The sequence below is a fragment of the Amphiura filiformis genome, chromosome 3, assembly GCF_039555335.1.
Source record: "Amphiura filiformis chromosome 3, Afil_fr2py, whole genome shotgun sequence".
In the NCBI taxonomy this organism is placed as follows: Eukaryota; Metazoa; Echinodermata; class Ophiuroidea; order Amphilepidida; family Amphiuridae; genus Amphiura; species Amphiura filiformis.
In genome coordinates this window covers 6,314,105-6,338,642 of record NC_092630.1, presented here as the reverse complement: position 1 = coordinate 6,338,642, position 24,538 = coordinate 6,314,105, and the positions used below count along the sequence as shown (strand labels likewise).

At 36.3% G+C, this 24,538-nt stretch overlaps 1 protein-coding gene across 2 annotated transcripts; it reads left to right on the top strand.

Annotated features, from left to right (window-relative positions):
* Positions 1-8,941: 8,941 nt before the first annotated feature.
* On the top strand, positions 8,942-24,093 carry LOC140147610 (uncharacterized). Of its 2 annotated transcripts, none has more exons than XM_072169386.1 (7): positions 8,942-9,568; positions 17,756-18,197; positions 19,071-19,185; positions 20,586-20,802; positions 22,055-22,170; positions 23,338-23,511; positions 23,963-24,093. In XM_072169386.1, exons 2-3 carry the CDS (start codon positions 17,762-17,764, stop codon positions 19,076-19,078), a joined length of 444 nt encoding a protein of 147 aa, XP_072025487.1. In that variant the 5' UTR covers positions 8,942-9,568; positions 17,756-17,761; the 3' UTR covers positions 19,079-19,185; positions 20,586-20,802; positions 22,055-22,170; positions 23,338-23,511; positions 23,963-24,093. The 2 variants fall into 2 exon arrangements, with proteins under 2 accessions (XP_072025487.1, XP_072025486.1); XM_072169385.1 differs by lacking the exon at positions 8,942-9,568 and adding an exon at positions 12,027-12,228.
* Positions 24,094-24,538: the final 445 nt, after the last annotated feature.

Here is a 24,538-nt window from a genome sequence, read left to right as displayed (position 1 = left end):
GGGAACCAGCTTGACCAACAGCAGAGAAGACCGATGCATGGAAGCCATCTTACATGAAGGAAGGCCTATTCATTATTGAAAGACATTAATAAGCTGCAGCATTCATTTTAATCTATTCACTGAACCATAAAAACTGTTTTCGAATGTGTGACACCTAAATCAGCAAAAGCTTATATTTAATTAAATTAAAGATGCTTCTTTTTGTTTAAATTACTGGCTTTTGTTCCCTTTAAAAAGGGAACAAATTGTCAAACACAAATTGAAGCAACAAAAGCCTATGTAGAAAAATGCAACTTTTTTTGGCCGAAAATTTCATAAATTGCTGTATTTCGCAATGAAGATGATAAAAAAATAGCAAACAAGAGAATTGATTTTTGGATTATACCAAAATGTCTTAGGGGGACTTACTTTTTTTGGAACCGTTTAGTATACTATTATACTGACTTGCTAATTTAGAGAAACAATTACATTAGAAATGATAAATATCGGAGATTATAAAGTGGTGTTGAGACTGGACTGCGGAACACATATCTTCAATGATAGTCCGTCCGTCATTTGGCCACTTTTTTGGTGCTTTATTTGACGTCACCGTCATATAGCCGTGACGACATCCCGGGTAACATGCCATCGATGTTAACGTTGGTCTACACTTCAGGTATAATATATTGTATATTGACAGGGGAAACCCACAGAGGTCGGTATACACAAGAGTCGCATTAGTGTACATGTTCACGTAACCGCCTCAACTCATTTGCATAATTTTGGAGGTGGGCTGACCGTATTCTGATTTGTCGAACACCTAATTTGCATAGTTTTGGAGGTTTCCATATTTGGGTTTACCTAATTAATTATTAATGACCCAGACGTTGTTTACATCATGACATCACAGAGCTTGTTACTCGTCCGATTCGAAACACGAAAAGCATTTGCACTTTTCTTTCCATTAATGTTATATCATGAAATACCATATAGCGGAGGTGTTAGTTTTGTATACAAGGAAAATATTCAAACCGATGACCCCATGTTGACAATGGCTAAATATGCTGTATTAGTTCTGGAAAGGGTCCGGCGACGGTCCGCCATTTTTTTTTCTTCAGATTTTGAGATCATTTAGTAGACTTGCTTACCAGTCGTTTTCATTATCCTAACTACAGTTTGCACATTTAAAAGCGAACTTCGACGTACGTGGTGCGAAAAAGTCTTGCCGTATAACCTTTTTGATTCATCTACATGGCCTGCATGTTTCAGCCGAGACGGTTACGTTTGCGGCCACGCAGCGGTAAAAAGATAAGCTCATCTAGGTTTTACTAAAGTAAAACATCTTTGGGGAAACCCAACTGAATCCTGTCAATCCATCCGATCCTAGTCCCGTTCTGGGGGGACTTAGCAGAAATGACCATACGGTATGCTCTCTGGAAAGGCCCCCATTTTTGGATTTCGCCAATTTGTCCGAAAGACCCTTTATTTTTAAAGTATCCAGTTCTAAAAGGCTCTTAAATTGCTCATTCCTCACATGTCTGTGGTTTTTTTTCAGGTGAATTTACACCCAAAAGCCAAGAAAAACCCTGGATTTTTTACCTGTTCGCAGCTCCAAAAGAACACCTTTTATCGGCACGACCCACCACCTCAAAATTCCGGGGAGCATACCCACCAAACATTTATAATTCCCCCCGATCCTAATACACCCTGTTCTTCTTAATTAAGAAGAATTGACCTTTAAAGCCAATATTAGTATTAATGCTCTTAAGCAGTTGTCCTGAGAATGGAATTGTTCATTGAACAGAGTGACGAAACAATTCTAAGTGAGTTCGGACTGAGTCCCGGGCGTTTTTCCGTTGCGATATACGTCGCATTTACATTTCTCCACAGCGACGGTTCACGGTTCACGACCTTGATTTTCCGTTCAAACGATTTATAGATTTGGAGCTTTGTTCTCCTTATCGATGTTTTCTGCAGCGGGAAACGTTGCTGAAAATTCGAAAGGGGCCGAAACTGATCGAAATGTATAGGAATTGATCGAAATATGTCAAGAATGAATCTGATTTAAGTTAACAAGCATGAAAAGATTAGAAAAAGAAAATTAATAATAGTAAAAGCTTACGGGTGCACAAAACTAAATAATTCCGCCGCATTTGGTTTAACGCTTCATAGGCCTGGTCAAAATAGCGCTTACTTTTTGACAGGCCGAGCGGGTAAAGGCAATATTTGGCAGGCCGGGAGGGGGGGGGGCGGGTCAGTTTTTGCACATATTTACGGGGCGTACAATCATGTCAATCCACTTAAGGTAAACAGTAGACTTCGGTTGTATATATAAATGAGCTTTTATAAATGCGCACGTGACCAGTTGGCCAGCGCCATATTTGCATTACATCACTGTCAATCACTGAAATGGCGACCATTGAAGGAGTGGCTACAGTTGTGACCTTGTTTCGTGGCTAGCACTGGTAAGGAACATTGGCTGGAGGTTCGATGCTATAAATTTGCAAGGATAAATCATGGATATCAAAGGATCATGATTATTGCACAGCACCCCCATGTACGAACATAACTAATGTTTATTTATTTTTATTTATTTATTTATTTATTTATTTATTTATTTATTTATTTATTTATTTATTTATTTATTTATTTATTTATATATTTATTTATTTATTTATTTATTTATACGACGTAAAACGAAAACCCTGTTCTATTTTGAACAAATTGGGAAACAAATTTTTCCTGTACAAATGAATGCCGACCCCAAATTTCGGAAATTTCAGGACAATTTTTTTTGTATTTTTGTGATTTTTGGGTTATTTAAAAATTTAAAAAAAAATACCAACCGACCGACCGACCCTACTTGAAAGGTCCGTTCGCCCGTAGAACAGGGTTTCTCTCTTTCTCGCCTTACTTATAATTTTATAAATATTATTTGTCCCCCCCCCCCTTCCCCCCAAAACCACCCCTCCCCCCTTTTACACTCATAAATTAATTGTTTTTTTGCTTACTTTCCCCTTCCGTGTAAAGTAAAACTTTATAAGCCGGTTGAATCAAACTGAACAAAATTGACGTATACAATTACAATATAATACCATGACAATAATGTGTATGACGGATCTAACTTACTAGCTGAATAAACCTCAAACCATGCATCACATACGTGATTGTACGTCAAATTGTCATATAACGTATGAGCGTGATGTATAGTATACGAGTCTTCCTCAAAATCTTCCAGCCGGGATGATTAGATCGTGTACAGTCATCTACGTGTTTATACTCTAAATTGTACGTCAAAGGGTGACAAAGGGTGTACAGATTACCGATTTAACATGGGGGACACAAAAAGGTGCTTAAAAACACATTTTGAATTTGTTTTTTGTCCATTTGCGAGCGAATGAGTACGTTAGAGTTGAGGAGGTCGGGCGGGGACATCTAGCCTATTAGTTTGAGAGGGTCATTATGCCGAAAAGGGCTAAAGTTATAGTTTCCTCAATTTACGTTATAATTAGAGTTAAAATTAGGGTCAGAGTTATGTTCATTGGCGGCACTACGGGGGGGGAATACTTATCTTGACTCCCAAATAAATAAATCCATGACCCCTTCCTTCCGAAGAAAATGACAGCCCACTAAGTTCCCTACGTGCAAACATTATCAAATAACATCATCGGCAGCTACCCAGTTCTGACCTTAATGCCAGTAAGAATTACATTTCGTCATCAATATGGCCAATTGCCACGCCCATTTAGCACGGAAATAATGAAATATAACTTTTTAAATCAGCTATATCTAGCTTTTCCGTCATAGTTTTTTTTTTCCGTAATGGAAAATCCAAATAAAGAGTTTATGTTTCGGGTCAAATTATTTTGCCCTTTGCAATCAATGCCACTATTTTACAAAGCCAATTTTCCTTGTAACCTGTCATTTTCGCCTATACTTTTACGTGTGGAATTTGTGCACATCCGGGTACCTTTCATCGTTGAACACGGTATGGCGACTTGTAGATGTCACGTGCGCATTTATATATGCGCATTTATATATATACCCGAAGTCCACTGCTAAATAGTAATTCCCGAATTGTAACCGGAAAATTAAGCTTTGAGTTTGGCACCTCAAAATCGTGTCGGACTATACTGGCTTATGTAGCAAATGAATACTTTACTTTTCTTCAACTGGATGCACGGTTGTTTGATGGCATGTAAAACATTTTTAAGAGTAGTTGACACACCGGGCCTCGTACTCACCTTTTGCATCATTTTTCTTTTCGTGGATTTTTCTTCTCCTGGAATCATATACGTCAGTCAACATTAATGGGTATATTTTCACGGGAAAATTTTCTGGACACGTGACCAATGCTTATCAATGTAAGTGTAACCTCGAGCCTGATCTTTGACCCCCGGCGGTGACCTCGCTATTCAAGTCTTAGTAATTTTGAATAGGAATAGTATTCTTGGCCGCAATTTTGATAGAAATTCGTGTATTGCAAATTTATTGAATATCATGTAAACTTAATTTCTTCACAATATCATCAAAACGTAATTTCAAAAATATCTACCTACGGAAAAAAATATTTATCTACGGAAACTCTTACCACAATATTTTTAACTTGCGACAAGTTACTTATTTTGCATTAAAGGAGGAATTCTTCCTATTCAAATACATTGGAAGACCACCCGCTGTGCTCGGGGTCACATTCCACAATGCTAATATGTCTGCGCCCATGGGTGTCACGTGTCCAGAAAATTTTCCCGTGAAAATTTACCTATTAATTCTGACTGTACGTTGAAGGTTACGAATTTTGTCACCTTGCAACATAATAAATGTCATGAACGATGAAACATATATGGAAATGACACACGATAGAATTTCAGACTATTTGCTCTACAAAGCTGCTTTATTGGGCGATTGTGCTATACCGTAAAACCCCGTCTACAAGGATATACCTGAGAAACGCCCTCAATAAAATTGGTTGCTTGTTGTATTTGGAGTTTGAGCAAATATATACTGGCACTGGGTGGCTATGCATTCCATCTAAGTATGTTGTAACACCAATCAATTGTATTGACATAATAACGACTGTTTCGTATATCAGGATCGTATAGCTCAATTGATAGAGCGTCAGACTTTGGAACTGAAGACATGCTGAAGAGAGCATGGTCCGGGCACCGGTTCCGTTTTTTCATTCTCGTTTAATTTTAACTTTTTGACATGTTCTTTTTATCTTTCTTCAAATCTACCTTTCTACTTCTAATTTTTTTTTTTTTTTTTTTTTTTAGTTTTTTTATAGTTTTTTTAGTAATTTTGTGGTTTTATAGAAACTAGTAAAAGCATTTATTCTAAATAATAGCGAAACCCACGGTTAGACAGATGTGTTGTAACTACTTGTCTGTCCTCGTCTTTGCAATAAAAACCTATGTTGCACCTTTGTGCCATCCCAATTCTTGAGGAATGGTAGGTAGGGTGCGTTTTTGGCTTAAGCACGATTTTGTTTCTACTTGAAATGAAATCAAAATAAATATTGTTCTGTTGCCACAATTGCAGTTTTTTCAATAAAAAAAATAGATGAGGAATAATAATTATTCCATATTTGAATCTATTGTCCCATCAAGAATAGAGTGTCTTCAAAAACTTCAATCAATTCATCTGACAAAGGAAACTATTCTGGTCATTCAATTTTGTTTCGCTTGCACCTGTTATATCACAGGCGTTGGTAGAGAAGGCACACTTCTCTTGTCTTCACCGAAGTAGTGATGTAAACACATGATTAATTACCATAGCTAGCAATGGACATACACTATTTTTGTTCCACTTGAACCCATACTATAGGCTATTCGCTGTCGATGTGACGTAATTAATCGGATTAACTACCATAGCAATTGATGAATACAATTTCGAATATAGCCCTGCACTTCATCGTTCACGTGGCACCTATGCATTAAACCATAGTTGTCAAAGAAATGCTAATCACTCGCCATGTAAGATTAGTATTTATGAAAAGAGTGGTATTCAATCTATGTTTGGTGACATACGCGGGTGATTAGTGCAATCTGCTTGATGGTAGTTATTGCGATTATTACGTCACTTCGACAGCGAATTGTAGTATAGACGAATCCAACAAGCCAAGTGATGGTCAGAATTTATTCGGCCATTATACGCTGGTGAAGTTGCGTAATTAATCGGATTAATTACCATAGCAATAGGTGAAAACAATTTTGAACATATCGCGCTGCGCTACAAGCAGGTTACACTCATCACCTTTACTGTGTATGTCCACCCCATACACACGTATCTACACGGTACACACTGTACAGATATGCACTATAGGGGAGAGCGGGGAGTGTTCGCCCTATATTTTTCTGACCAGCCTAGCGATGTCAATTTTAAGGTTAGGGATGACCTGATTAGCCCATGTGAAAGCCCTATGTCTTAGCTATATACGGCCACAATCCCAGAACTATAGGCCTTACAATAGCAACAGGATAGAGCAAACAAAAAGTTTTATAAAGTGGCGAACTTGCCCCATATTGGGGCAGGTTCGCCCATATGGTGGGGTAAGTTCACCCTAATCACAAAAAAAGGTTTAAACATTGCATAACAATAACATATTAAATGCAAACATTTAGCAAGAGTATACAGGGCATTCATTCTCTTCTGGGGAGTCACTAAATGTGTTGCTGTGGGGTCGGGTCAGGGTAAAATGTAGGGGTCCAAAGTGAGCTTAAACGTATCATGTTTACAACTTCGGGGAGATTATGGATTAGGACATAAACGGTGGTATGAGTAATACTGATACCACATAAGGTTAAAAAACATGCGTTTCAGTAGTTTTACCTTGTTTAATAGTATAATTATAAATATTTTGCATAATACGCTGATGGGGCAGGTTCGCCCTCCAGTTTGGGGTAAGTCCGCCCGGGGAAGATATAGGGCGAACATGCCCCATCCTCAAAAGGGCGAACGTGCCCCTTGTGCACATTTTTTTATTTTCTTCAGGGTATGCAAAATACAAATCGAATAAGGAGTTTATAACTGCATTAAATCTTTTACAAATCCCACATGTTCCCAATACAGATTTCCATTAAAACCATCTGCATTTATGTATCAATGATAATACGAAATTATTAATGCAAGAAAAAATTACGTTTTGGTGTAATTTTTTTGTTTTGGCTGCAGTTCGATGAACACGTCCCTATATGTCGCGTAGCTAATATGAGAAGTTTATAATGACATATGTCACCTAATTTTGCCATCACCAAATTCCCCGATAGCCGTAGTGCTGAGAAACAAGGGGTGGGCGAACCTGCCCCTAGGGCGAACACTCCCCGCTCTCCCCTATCTACACGGTGGACACCGTGGCTGGGATACCAATCTGTATTACAGGATATATATACACACGGTATGCGCCGTTACCATATCAAAAGCTATCAAAGTGCCAGTTTTGCCGTCTCCTATTCAAAAAACTCCCTAACGACGCTGCTTGCTAGTACCAGGGATATGCTAGTACAGGTACTTGCTTGCTAGTCGCTGCTTGCTAGTAGGCCCCGAATTTAAAACCTTAATTTTGATTGTCTTATGCGAGCGTAGCGAGCAGGAAATTTTGCATCAATTCTACATCATTTTTGGATAGGCCCTAGGTCTAGGCCTATTTGCATAATATTTTAATAAAAGTTTGATTTTTGGAAGCGGGCTTTTTTTTATCAATATTAGTTTTATTTTTTTGACCCCGCCACCCATCTAGGAGTCACCTGCTACATGATCTGTATTCACATGAATTTGTAAATAGGCCTAAGTAAAGAAACTAGGCCATGTTGATGGCATCTCAGCTTTTTATAGTGCTGTTTTCCTCTTCTCGGCGCGTTTGTAGGCTATAGTTCCCAATGATAGTTCCAAGAATGAATATTATTTGTCTTCAATATGAGCTTAATGGGAGGGGGTCATACAAATTTAATCATAGGCTCCGGAAGACTTTTAATATTGGGGGCCCAAAGTTTTCTGTCCGCTTCGAGTTGCGAAACGCCAAAGGGGGTGGGTGTGGGCGGGGGTAAGCCTATCCCCCTCCGGCACGAAGCGCGAAATCTTTTGAAATGCATACATTTTACTTGATTTGTACCTTACATTTTCAATTATACCTACAATTATGAATTTTATCTTAAAATTATGAATTTTATCTTAAAATTATGAATTTTATCTTAAAATTATGAATTTTATCTTAAAATTATGAATTTTATCTTAAAATTATGAATTGTATCTTAAAATTATGAATTTTAGGCCAAGTAAAAAATAAAACATGTTTCATGTCCGGGTTTTCGAAAAAAAAGGAGGAGGAGGGGGCTTTTTATTTTCTATTTTTTATCGCAACATTGGTGTAAATACCCATACTTGGAGCTGTTTTAGCATATACAATAATGCCTGGAAAAAGAAGGAGGCCCTTTTTTATTTGTTGTTCTGAGAGTTACACCCCCTCCAATGATCACAAAACCTTCCTAAAATGTTTCTTGTATCTTAACAAGGCTATAGAAAGCATTCCAACTTCCTAGACATATTTTTTGAAAAGTTATAACTGAAATAAAAAAAATAAAAATATATTTGAGGAAATCTCAAAAAAGGAAGCGGGAGGGGACGTGAAACATGTTTATTTTTTTATTGTGCCTTATCTTAAAATTATGAATTTTATCTTAAAATTGTGAATTTTATCTTAAAATTGTGAATTTTATCTTAACATTATGAATTTTATCCTAAAAATAATGAATTTTATCTTAGATTATTGGGGGAGCTCTAGGGTACTCGGGCCCCTCACCAAAATTATTGAGTGGACCCCAGCCCCCCCTTCCCGAGCCACTGTTAATTCAGCCTGGGGGATCGACACAAAAGTTAAACTACACAATATTACCCGGGAATATTACTAGTATTTGAATGATTTTACCCGAGACGAATTCGTCTCAGATATATAGATAGTCTCTTCAGATTAAATACACTTTTGCTGATCTGATCACTGAATTATCTACAACGCCCAAACCCATCCGTAAAAGGTGAAGGTCGTTCCACACGTCCTCATATTCCACTTCGCTTTGAGCAAAATGAGAAAAACCATAAAAAAACACTGAAAAACAAAAAGGGTTTCAACCACGTAGGCCGAAGTGCAGTCTCCTTCACAGCCGGTTTGTGTCGGTTCTAAAACAGTCGTGACTGTCGTGATAGCCACAGATTGGCCCGAGACTAGCCGCTCTGATCTTGCTGATGAGGTAGTGTGGTGGCTGTCCGTATGAATTCCGCAAGACATCAAGTGCAATAATAATCAATAACAAGGATTCTGATCTGGATTCTATACATGATTTGACTTCATGTTGTTAGTGAGGAACATCCCACCATCACGTCCTTTATATGCATGCATGCATCTCACGATCTATGTGCTAAACATGTAAAACGCCTCACCACCACCGGTAGTCACTCTGCACTCATCCATTGATCCATGTATGCATATGAACCAGGCCAGCCGTGCCGTGAGCTAGCTGTACTGTACCTGTACTAGTCTTGGTAGTTTACAGTCATGACATGATGTCACTCTCAAAGTTGAGTTGGACATGATAGGGTAAGATAGTAAAACTTGTATTTGTCCAGCTAGCTTAGTCTTTTTGCCACGGCAGTGGCTATAATACGGAATGTGCACTTTAAAAATAGCCCAATTGCAATTGGGTGCTATGACCTACATGTATGTGGGTCTCTTAATCAAATTTTAAGTGAAAAGTGAAAGATAGGCCTATCCTACAGGATCCGGGGTGAAATTGTGTGTCTATCTTAATTTGAATCCTTTCATGACAACGTGAAGCATTAATAGTCAAGGACACATGCACAAATAGCATTTGAGGCCATCAGTGTGACGTCACAACGTCAACGTGCCCATCTTGTGGGTACCGCAATCAAAGTTTCAGGGTATGAACAACAGGTGAATTAATAAATAGAGCAATAACAGTCGGCCATAGGTCAGTCTCCGGGTCAGTCATATCAAGCATGCATGTGAATGAGGAGTTCATAATATCATCCAAATCAGATTTTTTTTTTTTTTTAATTTCTAAGAAAGTTTACCCTTTAAAGTCAAAAGAGACCAGTGGAGTGCTAGATAGTCATGATAGTACATTTTTTGCAATGCGTTTTGGGTCAAGCTGGGAGAAAAAAATCGGCACCAGCCAGATGAATCGACCTTCCTTATTTGATTGACAGTGACGTCAGACGCAAACTAGTCTTTTTATCTTTGTCTTTCATTTTAGGCCTACTCTATATTCGTATTTATTAAGAGCCAATGTACATGGATGAATAAGGGCCCAGGGGGTTGTGATACAAAAAAAAATAGAATTTTTTCTAAAAAATAATTTTGGTACATATTAGCACCAACAACTCACATACATATAAAACATGAGCGTGCACAGCGCCCACGTTCAGCTTGAAAAAAGTCGTGACATTTCAGCCTCTCTGAGCCTTACTTGCAAATGGTAAACTTTGGAGGTGCATAACATTGTGCGCCATCATCATCCCAACCTACATTTTGTATTTTTCTAAAGTACCGGTACCAAATGGTTACATTACAAAAACCAAGAAAAAAAATGGGATCTTGATGTCGCACAAAATCAGCAAATCCAATGATTTGATGAAAAGAGCCCTCGTGCAAACTTCAAAGCATCATAACGGGCTGCGCCATCAAGATCCCAAGTCCGAACAAGTTTGAAATTAAAGACCTCAATGGTAAGTTTCATTTTTCAGCAAAAAGTTTTTTGGGATTTCGATGGCGCACATAGTTAACAGAGGTCAAAGGTCAAAATTTCCCATTTTCGCACATTTTTACATGCCTGTATTATTGCGCGCCAACGTTACCTGACTCTCCGAACAGCATTTCAATGTTCAACGCGTAGCACAATGTGGGCTTTTTACTGCATCACAAAAAGATGCGCCAACAAGATCCCAATTTTATTGTTCATCGTCTAGCTTCTTTGGTAGACAAAACAGCTACTTGGGATCAAGTGGGCGCACTAATATAAAAGTGGTGAAAGGTCAAGCTTTGTGCCAAAGTGATGCATATTTGCCTATGAATTTTGTGCGGTGTTTGAGATGTAAAATCTGAAAATAATTCATTATTTTGCAAATTACTACTAAACCAGAAAGAAAATTTGTTCTGCAAAATGTTTAAACCGGGGCCTTTTTTGTATTTGAACCCTTCAAAAACTATAGCAAGCCTTGAGAACTATTAGATGAATCCATCTAAATATTTTAGCATTAAAAATATACAGGTTTTTGACCCTTGCTCTATCCAATTATTTGAATTATACCTTTGGGATACCAGGATAGACTAGAAGAGAAATCAAGCTAGCCAAAATGTTTTTACCAGATTGTTGATGTTCTAAATAATTAAACTAGGAAAGACTTAGTTTTGACAAATTGGTGCCAAAAATGTATTTCATAATGTTCTGCATGATTGTTATTTTTGTATTTAATGAGTCAATCCCCCCCCCCCCCCATTTCCCCCTATCCTCAAATGTATACGGAGAGGTTAGTACAAATTGGAGTGAAGAAGACTGGCGTGGTATACTTCGGAATACATTTAGTTTCTTTTAAAACTTGAAAAACAAGAAGCACGATAATTATACTTTTATAAATGCTTACATGTATGTGTGTTTGTGACATTATATTGCGACTTGCGATACCCAATTAGAATGAACAAAAGCTCATATAAGCATTGTTAAAAGGCTGCTGATAATCATGATAATGAAACCTTGAAAATAATGAATAATGAATAATGAAATAGTTGCCTCATTATGAGCTGAAAAAAATTGGACGCTAAACTCAACATCAAGTTTCAATAGCCTAATCAGCCATCGTAGCCACATGCTTTCAGGCAGTGTCTAAAAGTTATACCACAGAATTGGGATCAAAGGTCAAAAGGGTCACTTCTGGTCAAAAACCAAAAATGTTCAACATTTTTTATTACTAATATTAGCCAGAAAAAACATAGCAGAGTAACCATATATGTTCACACATGACTTTAAGTAATAGCCTCAAAACCTCCCCTATTGATAAAGTACATTGACCTATGAGCACCCCCTCTTCAATTAATAGATTCAACCAAGCACAAGGGATCTGGCAACATAGTTTTAACATTACACAATAGATCAATTACATCATCTGCAGCATTCAGCGGTCAATGGCCATGGACACATATTCTTCATCATCACAACTTTTCCTGTTTTTATATTGTTTCAGGTATGCCAGATATCCTTGTCTAATTTTCTCATAATTATGTCAATGTTCCACATTAAGTTATGGTTGCAAAAAAAATATTTGTAGTTTGAAGTTTTGATAACTTTTAGCATGGACGTACTAGCTTTTAGATAACTTTTTTGCAAAGTTTTGTCTGAGCTCAAATGAATTGTGATTCATTTAATTGATTTATTTCATACTTTTCTTTTTGGAATTTCCTTTGGACTTTTTATTCCAAATTGCTTCTAAAAATATTAAGTAATTTGATTAATACATGTTGTTCTTACATTTGCTATGTTACTTTATTCAAAATCCTAATGATAACTTGTCATATTACAAAACAATTTTGGTTTTGTTTGAAGTTCACACTCATGTTTAACTTTCAAGATCCATCTATCACAGTTTGAACTTAAAAATATTATTTGATTCTTACTTTAGTGTACATTTTCATCTTTATGTTGTTCATTTCAATAACATTGAGTGAACATGGTGATACAACAACAACAACAACAACAACAAAACCGCATTCTTATAGCGCCTTACGCATACACCTCAAGGCGCTGAACAAAAGTAATACAAAACCAATACATTACTAAAAACCCCTTAATAGGCCTACCTTAATCGTACAGATTACACAAAAATATATATGAAATACACACTGGCATTAATTAAAAGTACACAAGATAATATAATTTGTGTTTATTATTTATATGTTTTTATGACACTTTTATAGAAAGAATTGGTTGTATGCTCGGCATCATTCAGGGCAAATTTAAGTGTTAGACAAAGCACTTAAAAAGGCATGTGATGCATATTTGATTGTCATTCTTTCTGGTATAAAAGAGTCAGTTTTGTGTATGCATTTTATTTTATTTTACTTTTGTATGTTATCATATTTTATATTTTTCTTATTGCTTGCATATAATTTGAGTAAATGATGGTGTGTTTGATAAGGAACATGGTTACGCATGCATTCCCTTCCACATTTTCGTGTGTGAGCTCCAAATCAATAACCTTATTTGTCAGAATATAGCCAATCAACAAAGTACTTTGCACATCATAACTAATAAAAGACCATAAATTTCAAGAGCTCATAAACTTGCAAACACAATGACTTCCACTTAAGTCATAGCAACATTTGGCCCATAGCAACAAGTGACAATGGCTCACTTATCATTCAATAGAACATACAAGTTCATTTACATAAAGTCCTTAAAACTTTAACATGTTGAGTCACACATTGCAATTGACCCAAACTTAACTTCAACTTGTTGTAAAATCCATAAAAGGCCTAAATGTTAATATTAAAATTACATATATCAAAAGAACTTTTCACTGAATCGGCTTTTAAAAAAGTAAACACAATCTGCTTGTTTTTTTAAGATTTTGAATATCTGTTGGCACTTCATGATCACTGAAATTTTCCAGTTGGTAGTACTTCAAATAAAATTTTGAGAAGGCCTGGTTTAGATCAAATGACACCGTACAGGTATTTTAATTGTATCCAAAAGTTAGGAATGAAGTAAAACAGTAAATTAAGAAAGAAATTGAATACCTGAGTGGAAGAAGGGCCCAACTCCATTTTTGTTACAAAAATGAGTTAGACCCAGCATTTCATTGCCAGCAGACTGTTCTTCCTTGTGTGTGACTGCTGAGCCAAAATCCACTCTCTAAATAGTCTTCCACGTACTGTTACACTTTTAAATCATGGTTTGCATGGAAGAAAGGCTCAACTCCATGGAGTTTGGCCCTTCTCCCACAAATATTGGGTTGAAGAGGAATTTTGTTCATCCATGAAATCTGCTTTTCACTACAATAAACTTTCTTGCTAAATACGTGCTTCTACTTGTGCAATTAATGGATAATTATTATTAAATTTCTGTAGCTATTTATAACACATCTGCTAACGGAACTGCCACTTGCAGTATATTATTAGTGGAAGAAGGGCCCAACTCCAGCTGACATTAAGACCTGTCTGTACCGTTGCCATGGGACATCATATATAATTTCGAATGTATATGTGATATTGTATGTTCATGTATTAAGGGGCTGTGCAATAATTATGAGCCCTGGGAGGGTAAAATTGGGGGCAGAAATTTTTGGCAAGTCGAAAGGGGTGGGCAAGCAATTTTTGGCAAGCCGGGGGCAAGCAATTTTGGCACACATTCATTGGGCGCCTTTTTATTAAAACGCTCTAAAAAGGATTAGGAAAACAGCACGGAAACGCCTAAATATGCAGATTTTCCTGCTCGCTGCGCTCGCAACATACATATAGACCATTTAAAGTTTGCAAATTGGGATCTCAAAAATTTGGCATGTTCGAAGGGGAGGGGAAGATTTTTTGGCGGGCCGAGAGGGGGGCCAAGTGATTTTTAGAATTTTTACCCCCACCAGGCTCATAATTATTGCACAGCCCCTAAAGGTCCCCTGAAGATGAAAACAAGCTGTCTATAAAACTTTTCCAAATTATTATTAAGTTTTTCTTAATATCTCAAAAACAGTTTTGATGGAGTTGGGCCTTTCTTCTACTCAGGTATTCAATTATTACTTACTATATGGTAATTTTCACGGTAAAGGGTGTAACTTTGGATTTTCAACATTTTGATACGTAGTGGTCTGATAAAGCTACAGAATTCCACTATTTTTGGCCACATAATTCATCTAGTTAGCAGCTACCTTGGGTAGCATAATCATCTTTGGGAGTTACTGCGTTCAGTTTTGGCAGGCTAAAATGCACATAAATATGACCTTTTTAATATACCGGTACTAAAAAAATAGTAACATTTTTGGAAAGCCTGTGTTTTCTTCAGTTAGTTCATGGATAATTTTTCTTATGCTGAAAGTGTAGTCATATGCTCAGTAAAAACTGCCACATTAGTTTTAATTCTGAACAGCCCTGTATTTTTGAGAACCGTAATTTGATATTTGTCGTTTCTTCGAGGTTTCATTTTATGCTAACAATTGTTAACAAACTTTGTGGGTATAGCTTTGGTTCATAATTTTTTTTTTTTTTTTTCATTTCTTCTTGATTCATAACAGTTGATAACTTAACTTGAAATGGGTAACAAAAATGAGCAGATTTGCAAGCTTTTAAAATTTTATAAAATCTTGACTTCATAGAGGCAAGATGCCGTTAACTCTTTTGAAGCCTCTGAAACAAACTGTCAATATAAATAAAATAGCTCATCCAATCTATTTATCAAAATGTAGCAAAGTAGATCCTAAAGTCACCTGTTTTTAAACAGTGAAGATATACATCACCGTTTGAAAATGGGACCCAATACAAACTTTCCTTTAACATTTGAAGCCTCTGAAACAAATGAGCCTCCGAAACAACAATAAGATTAATTATCATCGTTGTACATCTAAATTGGTGTGTTTCATACAGATATCTGCATTGTAATTGTTAAGGGTACTTGATATGTGCAGAATGTCATAAATTTAAAAAAGTATTGATATTATGGTTAATGTTTGAAAAATATATTGATACCCAAGAAAGTCTGTTTTGGAGGCTTCACATGCAAGTTAACACCATACTAAACAAATGGGTGAAAAAATTAAAGTGTGATAAATCTACAAAATCTACCACATAGAATTATTGATTCAATACACACAAGAAAATAACAGCTTCTACATGATCCCAACCGTGTTCTTTAAAAAAAAAACTACTTCCGAAACAAACATAAAACTCATTTCATGACTTGCTGTCATAATTTACTTTTTGTCACAACTGAAATTCAATACTTGGAAGCAAAGCATGAAAATTGGTAATTGTGATAATTTTTACCTATTTTTTCATAGTTAGCCAAATATTTTACTTTTATGATCATTTGTGTTGTTAACTGAAGCCTCCGAAACACAAATCGCTTGAATTGTCAATTCTAAAAAATAACTCCCAATTTCTGTTAAACTTGGCTGGGAGGTTCCTTTTATCAAGGAATTTGTACATGAAGTCAGACATTCAAATTATTTTAGGAACCCAATTAAAACTTTAAAAATATGTGCAAGGTTGGGAAATTTCCATTGTAAATGACACTTGATGCTAAACATTTTCAAAACTGCAACATAGCAAAACATGATATAAAATTTAACTTATATCTGTTGACTTACTTTGGAATGCAATTTTACATGTAGGGGCCTATTCTAGCTTTCATGTCATAATTTTATGTAAAATACATTTTTTCTTAGATCTAACCAAAATGTTAATATATGGAAATGTCAATTTTTTTTATTATAAATCAAAAGTTTTAAGCCTTGAAACATTATTTATTTTACTGGCATTTAAGTTGCTTATGCATGATTTCAGTAAACAGAAACATATTAAAGAAATTTTGACTTGAATGATTGTTGGTGAAATTATTGATTTTCAGAGCCCCTGTCCAAATATTTGTTTTACGGCATTTTTTTTTTTTTTGGTGGGGGGTGATTTGGATGAAAAAGGTGTCAAAATGCTCAGGAGATCATACCGCATCAAATAAGCTGGTTCCTTAAAAAGAAATTTGAAACATCGCCCTTTTTTTTTTTTTTTTTGACCTACCCATAGTGTTAGGAAATGATATACAGATGAATATCTGATCTATATCCAGTCTTATGATGGACGGCGATTCCAATTACCGATATCTTTACTGGGATGCTGGTCAGAGCAATGAAAATATGCTGTGGTTAGGCGGGGGATTACGTCCAAACTACAATACAACCCACAAAGCGACAGTAGAGGGGATCTGTGAAGATGCAGCTTTTAAAAACTACAGAATTTCTCTTTTTATTAAATATATCAGGGATGCAAGTTTTCCTGCTTTTGCAGGAATTCAGGCTTTTTTTACTCCAAATTTCCGCACTTTAATTTTCAGCCCGGTTTGAGGCTTTATAGCACTAAGTTGCGCACTTTTTCAGGTTTTTCCTGCAAAATCACTTCAGGTCACTTGCATCCCTGTATATGTTAAATATATTTATGATACAAAAATGTGAATCAATGTAGTGTTACAGAATGACAACATGTCAAAATTTAATCCAATTTAAATGTTAAAAGAAATGGTACACATGGAATCTCATAATTTCAATACACATGATTATCATATCATCATTTGCAGGTGAAAAACAAGAGTATGAATGATTTAAAGTTTTAATTTTTTTTTTGTCATCACTCAATTTAAAGATTTGAAATTGTCTTCTTTCAGTTGATACCAAATTATTTTAGATTAGTCTTCATATATGTGACAATATAATACCATAACTTACGAACTCAATATCTTCGCTTAGGAATGTCCATTTCATTGGGGAAAAACGGTGTTGTGGAGCAAAATATCTCTATATTTATAATATGTAAAAACCTCAAAATTGATAACCTGCCCAAAAGTGTCTCCTTTTGACATGACACGTCACATGATATATTGATCAAAATATTGATTCTCATTTCGACCCATGTCCTATTTTGCTTGGAACTGAAATGAATAGAAAAGCACTACTACTATGTATGTACACTGATTTTTTAATACAGTAATTTTGTTATGATTTGTCTCTTGTCTCACAGGTGAAGATGGCTGGCACCACCAAAGTGAAAAAATTAAAATTGGATTGCAAAATAATAAACCCAGACTTCACAACAAAATGCAGTAAGACTGAGCTGTACAAAGACACTGCTCCATCATCTGGCGTGGGATTGTCTTTAGGTGTGGACAGACCACCACTTGACAGCAATCTTGATGTACCAGTAACATCATACTATGACAGAATCCATGAGGAAAACATAGCCTGGGAGAGGAACAGATCTGAACTCATAGAGGCATACTATGATACATGTACTCCAAGGGACAATGAAATGTGTCTTCACTGTAGCAAGAAGATTGATTTGCAGGAGGAACACATGAGGTGCACAGATTGTGCAGCCCATGCATATTTTTTTGTGTGGGGAGTGCACAGAAATGATGCACAACACCAAGCAGCTCCCTTTCCACAAGCCAGAGGTTTGGAAGGTAATAGAAAAACAGTTAATCATGCACATCACTCATTGCACTGTAAATTTTCTGTCAAATGTAACCTTTCTCAGTGCAGAGAGTATAATCAATTATCAATATTGGGGAATTGTTGGTCCAATCTTTTGCATGTATTTGCTGTCGAATTGAAGTAATAATCGGTTTAACTACCATAGCGATAGACTACATGCTGGTTGCACTCTTACATGTGCGAGTGATCAGCATAATATGCATATTCTATATCATTACAATCCAGGTCTTTATCCATGTGCTTCTAGACCAATCCTGATACGGGATGGGTATTTTTAGAGTCCAATTTTACCTCACTTGAGTCAAAATTTGCCACTTATGGTGAAATTTGTAAAGGCTATTGTCAATTCGTGTGCAAATTTGGACTTTTGGTACAGTGATGGGTCCATTTTTTTCTAAAAATGGCACATGTATAATAGCGACAGGTGCATTTTCATATTTTCAGGTGCACTTTACCCAAACCAAACTTAAGTACATCCACACAGATCATGTAAAAGCATTACTATTCCTTTGATGGAGACTATTATTCCAAAACTTGTCATGTCCTCCTAAATGATGCTCATAGTATTCTCAAGTAAGATCACAATGCAGTCAGTAAGCTAGCACTCTCTTTGATCTGCATTTATTATATTCCTTTGGTAAATACCGGTAGTAGGCTTTCATACTTTCAATAATTATGAACAGAAAGACATGTGTTATGTTTGGTACACATATACATGTAGATAGTGTAAACTCCAATTTGATAGCTAATGTCTTTTGTCACACAAGCATTCTTCTCATGTAATATAATATGTTTTATAATCCTTATACTTTTAATTGCATTTATTTAAATAAAATTTGTAGGTCGATGAGGAAACATATGCTGCTGCAAATCATGTCACCTATCTCAAACGGCCGGACCATAAGTGTGGAAATGGACAGTCCACACGTTCTGGCATACAAGTCTTTGACCAAAAAGGTAGGCTTCATTGTACACCACCCCCACACCCCACCCAAACACATTGTAACTTAAAACTGAATATCTTAAGCATTGCATGTCTAACCCTAGGCCCCAAATAAACCACAAACAGCTACAGCAGCAAGCAACTCAAGATACAAGAATCTCACATGATGTGATTGCATCATCATGTGTACGCACACGTCGCACATACGGGCACAGAAAGGTTGGCCATCCAAGGTAATCTCCTGTGGCGCACTATGGCCGTTCGTGTTTCAAGCACCCGTCGTGGTTTCAAAATTGCACCAGTATAAATAAATAATTCCCTTTTTTTGCTTTACTCTCCGCCAAGAAGCGTTGGAGTTGAGGGTAATCTTGGCATGAACAATTTACTCATCTAATTCATATAGATCAATATACCTTGAACATAATACTCATGACAGAGCTTACTAGGATTTACAAGTATAACATTTTAGCAGGATCAGTTGTAATCTACAATGAAGAAAATTTACATTTCAAACACATACAAATGTGCATGAAGGAAAATAATACCATTGTTTTCCTTAGTTTTGCACATGCTATCTGTACCCAAAATGATGGGGAATTTATTGTCCAAAAATAAAGGCATGTCATAAAGTTGATGTATCTTAACAAATATGATGGCAAATACAAATCTGCAACCAAATAAGATTGTTAAATTGTACAAACTTGAGCCTGTATATTAAAGCCATATTATAACATTTGTGTAAAAATAGATTAGTATTTATTTTCTATAAAATGTTAGCTTTTACTGTCAGATATGTCCCCTTTTAATTTTGAGCCGAACAAGTGAGGTTAAGTTAAGCATAGAAAATTGAATTTACTACTAGCACCCATGCATGTTACTCCTGTGGTTGTAATACTGGTATGATCCTCGGGTGTGTGTGTATGTGTATCCTGCACGCGTAATGCATACTGTGCATACGCTTTCGACTAATATTTCCATCGTAATAATAAAACACCGGTTCCATTGTTTTATTCAAAATATCGGATTTTGACAAAACTACAGCACCTAAAGTCTTGATTTTTGCAGAGTTATTGACTAAAGTACATTACAATCGTGATAAAAACCAGAATTAAATTTTTTTTGAGGCGTTCTCCTCAGCAAATGTTATAATATGGCTTTAAATTCTAAATTAACTATCGGATGCAATATTTTGGGGGATATTTGTAAATTTGATTAATTCAATAAAAATGCACATTCATAAGATTCAGTTACTTCTGGTTCATTAGTGGATTGTGAAGTTTTGTTCTCCAATTTTGGCTCAAATTTGTCAAGCAAATTTAATTTTGAAAACCAACATGAATTGACGGCACCTTAAGTTTGTTGTACATGTACTACAAAATGTTCTGATTTCTCTCCTCTCTCTCTCTCTTAATAGGACGCCACCATACAGTCAATATTGTTGTATGCAATCAGAGAAAGACTGTGTCACATTCATGAGACACCACTTGTGGGGATCTTCAGTTGATACCCCGGCTGTCGCCTTCCATCTGGATCTATTAAATTGGATGGAGTTCCTGGTCCTTGAAGGGAAGGTCTCCTTACTTGTGATTTGCCAGTCAATTCGCTGGAAAAATGATCTCACGGTATCCCAGGTAAGTATAAACACAAAGTAAACATTTCAGAACCTATTACTGGCACCTTTGTATAAATTTAAGTTAGCGGTTAACATGGTTAATAACTGAGTCTGATTTTGTTGTAATATAGGCAACATCTATCAATACAAAAACCTTTCATTTTGACAGAAAAGTACATAACCCTCAAATTGTGACAGCACCTGAGTGTGAAATGACCGAGTAATGTCTGGTGATGCATTATCATCCCACCCACCTAAGTTCAACATGAGTTTGAGCCTAATCATAGCTTACATTGGGTGTCTTGATCTCAATTTGCCTATCACAATATTTTAACTTAAGATTGGAAGTACTGTAATCATGTAGTGCATAGTACATACCTGTTCGAAAAGATCCACAGATCATATGTCACTTACCTACGTCCTCTAGGTACCAGAGGGTGTCCAATATAGAACAAAAGTGGCTGCTGATGGAAGTATGAGTAAGAAGTACATGTATTGTTCAATATATAATGTCAGGTTAAATACAGTTGAATTGTCAACATAGCGTCACCAGAACTATGATCATTAGGAAACGAATTTGGAGAAAACATTCTGTTAATCAAATACTATGCTGAGCCACCAGCCTGGGTGGCTCATGCTCCAGTAATTTCAGATGATTGAGCTCAGACATCAAAGAATGTCTTCCAATTCATGAAAACAAATAGATACTCAGCTTATTAGATTAAAAGCTTAGAGGGAAGGTCTTGCTGCTCAGCTTAGTGTTTGTAATTATCAGTAGGTTTTCTCCAAATTCACTCTCTAATGATGAAGAATGGAAGGAGGAGATTCTATTGTTCTCAAACTCCCCTATAAATAAATCTTTCTCGGTTTGATACCAGTAGACATGGGTAGGGGTGTGAGAGTATGAGCATATGTGTGAATAGTTGTCTGAATTTCTAGATACCACACCCCAGTATTCTTTTAATTAAATGCTCAAGTTAATTTCCAGGGAAAAATAGGAAAGGGTGTCATTGTGGATTGTTATGATTGCCAAATGTTGTTTAAAACTTGTTTTATTTATTTCTTCTTTAACCTGGGACAAACAATTGGTGACCAGCACTGTTCTCCTTGCTGCATCCACATACTTATCAAATTCCAGTACAGAAATCTAACCTCCTCTCCCTTAATTATAGATCATGCAATCTTGAAGAAAATTGATAATCTTTGGGGTGTGTATTTGTCAATGAAGCACAATTTGTAATATGACATTTTCTAAACTTTGTTCTCCTCAGTTCAACACACTCTACAGAGGGATTGTTGGAGAGGCATTTGAACAATTTCGCCACTTCAAATATAAATTGCGCTCACCGAATTGGAAAAGAAGGTTGTTTGTCCTGCATGCCCTAAGGTATGTTGTTAGGAGGCACATGAGACATGATTGAATCAGTTTTTCAACAACGAAAACAAGACTTTAAGACATTAGAAGTAAAGTCTGCAGAAAATATATTACAATAAGTATCATCACGGACCCATCCTGTGCGTATGCAAGCTTACATGTTGAATTCAATATTTTGCAGGTAGCGCAAAACGTTGACGCTTTTATTATGTAGTTTTATTGCTGATATCAACAGAGAAATCACCGCTTTTGTAAGGCTGTGTGGTAATGATTAAATGATATTCCTGTTTAATCATGTGAATTAAACAATATTTAGCTTGTGTTCGTTGTTGAAAGTGATTCAATCATGTTTCACCATTGTCCATCACTGTTTAATAACATGTCCGTTCCGTCTGCATGGTTTACTTCGCTCGGGCAGCTAAAGCTTGGGCTGCCTAGCTGCCCTCGCGAAGTAAACCACATAGACGACGCGAATGCATCGTTGTTCAACGGTGATGAATAACGGTGAAACATGATTGAATCCCTAAATGTTATTTGTAGTAGAGGAGGTACTTGAAGGTAATGATGCCTTAATTCAGGTACAGTGTAATTTGCATTTCGCACATCATGAATGTACAAATAGCTGCGCATACGACAAGTCTCAAATGACAAGATATATGAATTGAATGAAATAAACGCTTTGGGGATAATAGACTAGTTTAACTAAAAGTGGAAGTGGGATATTGATGGTAAATGTTCAAAATTTTGCAATTGAGAAATTTAATTTGGAATTCATCTGGAATGATGTGGCGCCTTGTTCACTTTTTACCTCTGTTTATTTAGACAATGATGCATTTTCCAGCTACAGTGACACCTTGCATATTGTCATGTGTAGGAGTAGGCATATGTTCACTGGGGAGGGGGCGCTGTAATTAACACTACCAATATAACCCTATTATATAAATTTGCAAATACATGGAGAGGCTGAGGGTATTAATAAGGTGTCACTGGAGCTAGAATAAATAATAGCTCCCTCTATACACAGCATAGCAAAAAAGACCGATACGCATAATGTGTCATATTGATGTTGACGTATATAATTGCTGTGTTACATATTAACAAAAAGTGGTCTTAGTGAAATCCATTTCTAATGTTGTCCACATGCTGATCCCCCTTTTTATGTGTTTGTTTCTCTGGAAGAATTCAGGCAATCTATTCATTAGCCTAGATGGTAACTTTGGATTGGTACGCAAGAAAAATTCTGGAAAAAGTACATTACCACCCAAGCATGCTGAAAGAATTTTTGTTGAAGATGACAAAGTCAGAGGAACTTACGTTGAAGGACCGGGTGATGCGCAAGTTTCCAGAACAAAGGTAAGCTGTTCAAGACATACCATGCATAAGCCAACTTTGCTGACATTTTCCAGATCTATAATGAAGAAATGCAACTTGTTGATATGGTGCCCCCTCAATTGCATGTGAAATGTGTCTGTTTTGCCAAAGAAATTAGATGTAAATGGGCTAATGGAAAAAAAATAATATAGTTGCATCACCTTTGATAATTGATAAATGGGGTACTAACTGTAGGAAAGGTATGAACAGGGTCTTGGGCAGGATTTGATGGTTTGGTGTGCAAATTCAAAAACTGGTGTGTAAATTAAAGATTTGTGTACAAAGTATAGGCCATGTGGGCAAAAACTGGGTGTGTATTTACAAATGTGGGTGTGTAAAACACTCCCTACATGACTGGCTGCCTAAGCCATTGGGTATGGACTGGTTTAATGTTGATTTTGTTTGTTTGTTTGTTTCTGCTAAATTACTAAAGGATTGCAGCAATTTCCAAGCTGGCACAAATATCCGGTCAAAAAACAAGGCAGCAAATCTGGATGTGACCGGTGTTTTTGGAAGTTGTTGTCGCCATGGAGTTCCTCATACATTCATCAACATGCATAAAGGAGAAGGGTAAGGTTTTTTTTTTCTATGTATAAGTTTTACAATACTTTCCACATCAACCATGTTCATCATTGTCTAAAACGGGTGGTTGCTACCCCCACCCGCTGAGTGGTCTATAGTTTACAATCTGGATCTTTTCCAATATGTAGATCCTGGGTTGGTCCTTTGTCAGTCAATTCAAATTCCTTCCCACAATACAATAAATGTATATTGCAGTAACAAAGGCAATGGATTAGCTCTAAACTATATTTATAGTGCCCAATCTCTGATGATGATTTAATTAAATCTATATCTGAGGAAAGCGAGACGATTGGGCCCCCTAACACCGGTTTAACCCAACAGAGTCTGGTCCTAAGTCCAGAGACCTCAGAGAATTGATTGATGCCTACCCAAGGCACATAAATTAAACATACATTGTTCAGATGACATATAAAAGAGAATTGACAGG

Excerpts from the sequence above, each read along its gene's own strand:
- LOC140147610 (XM_072169386.1), top strand. The coding sequence starts at position 17,762 with ATGGCTGGCACCACCAAAGTGAAAAAATTAAAATTGGATTGCAAAATA.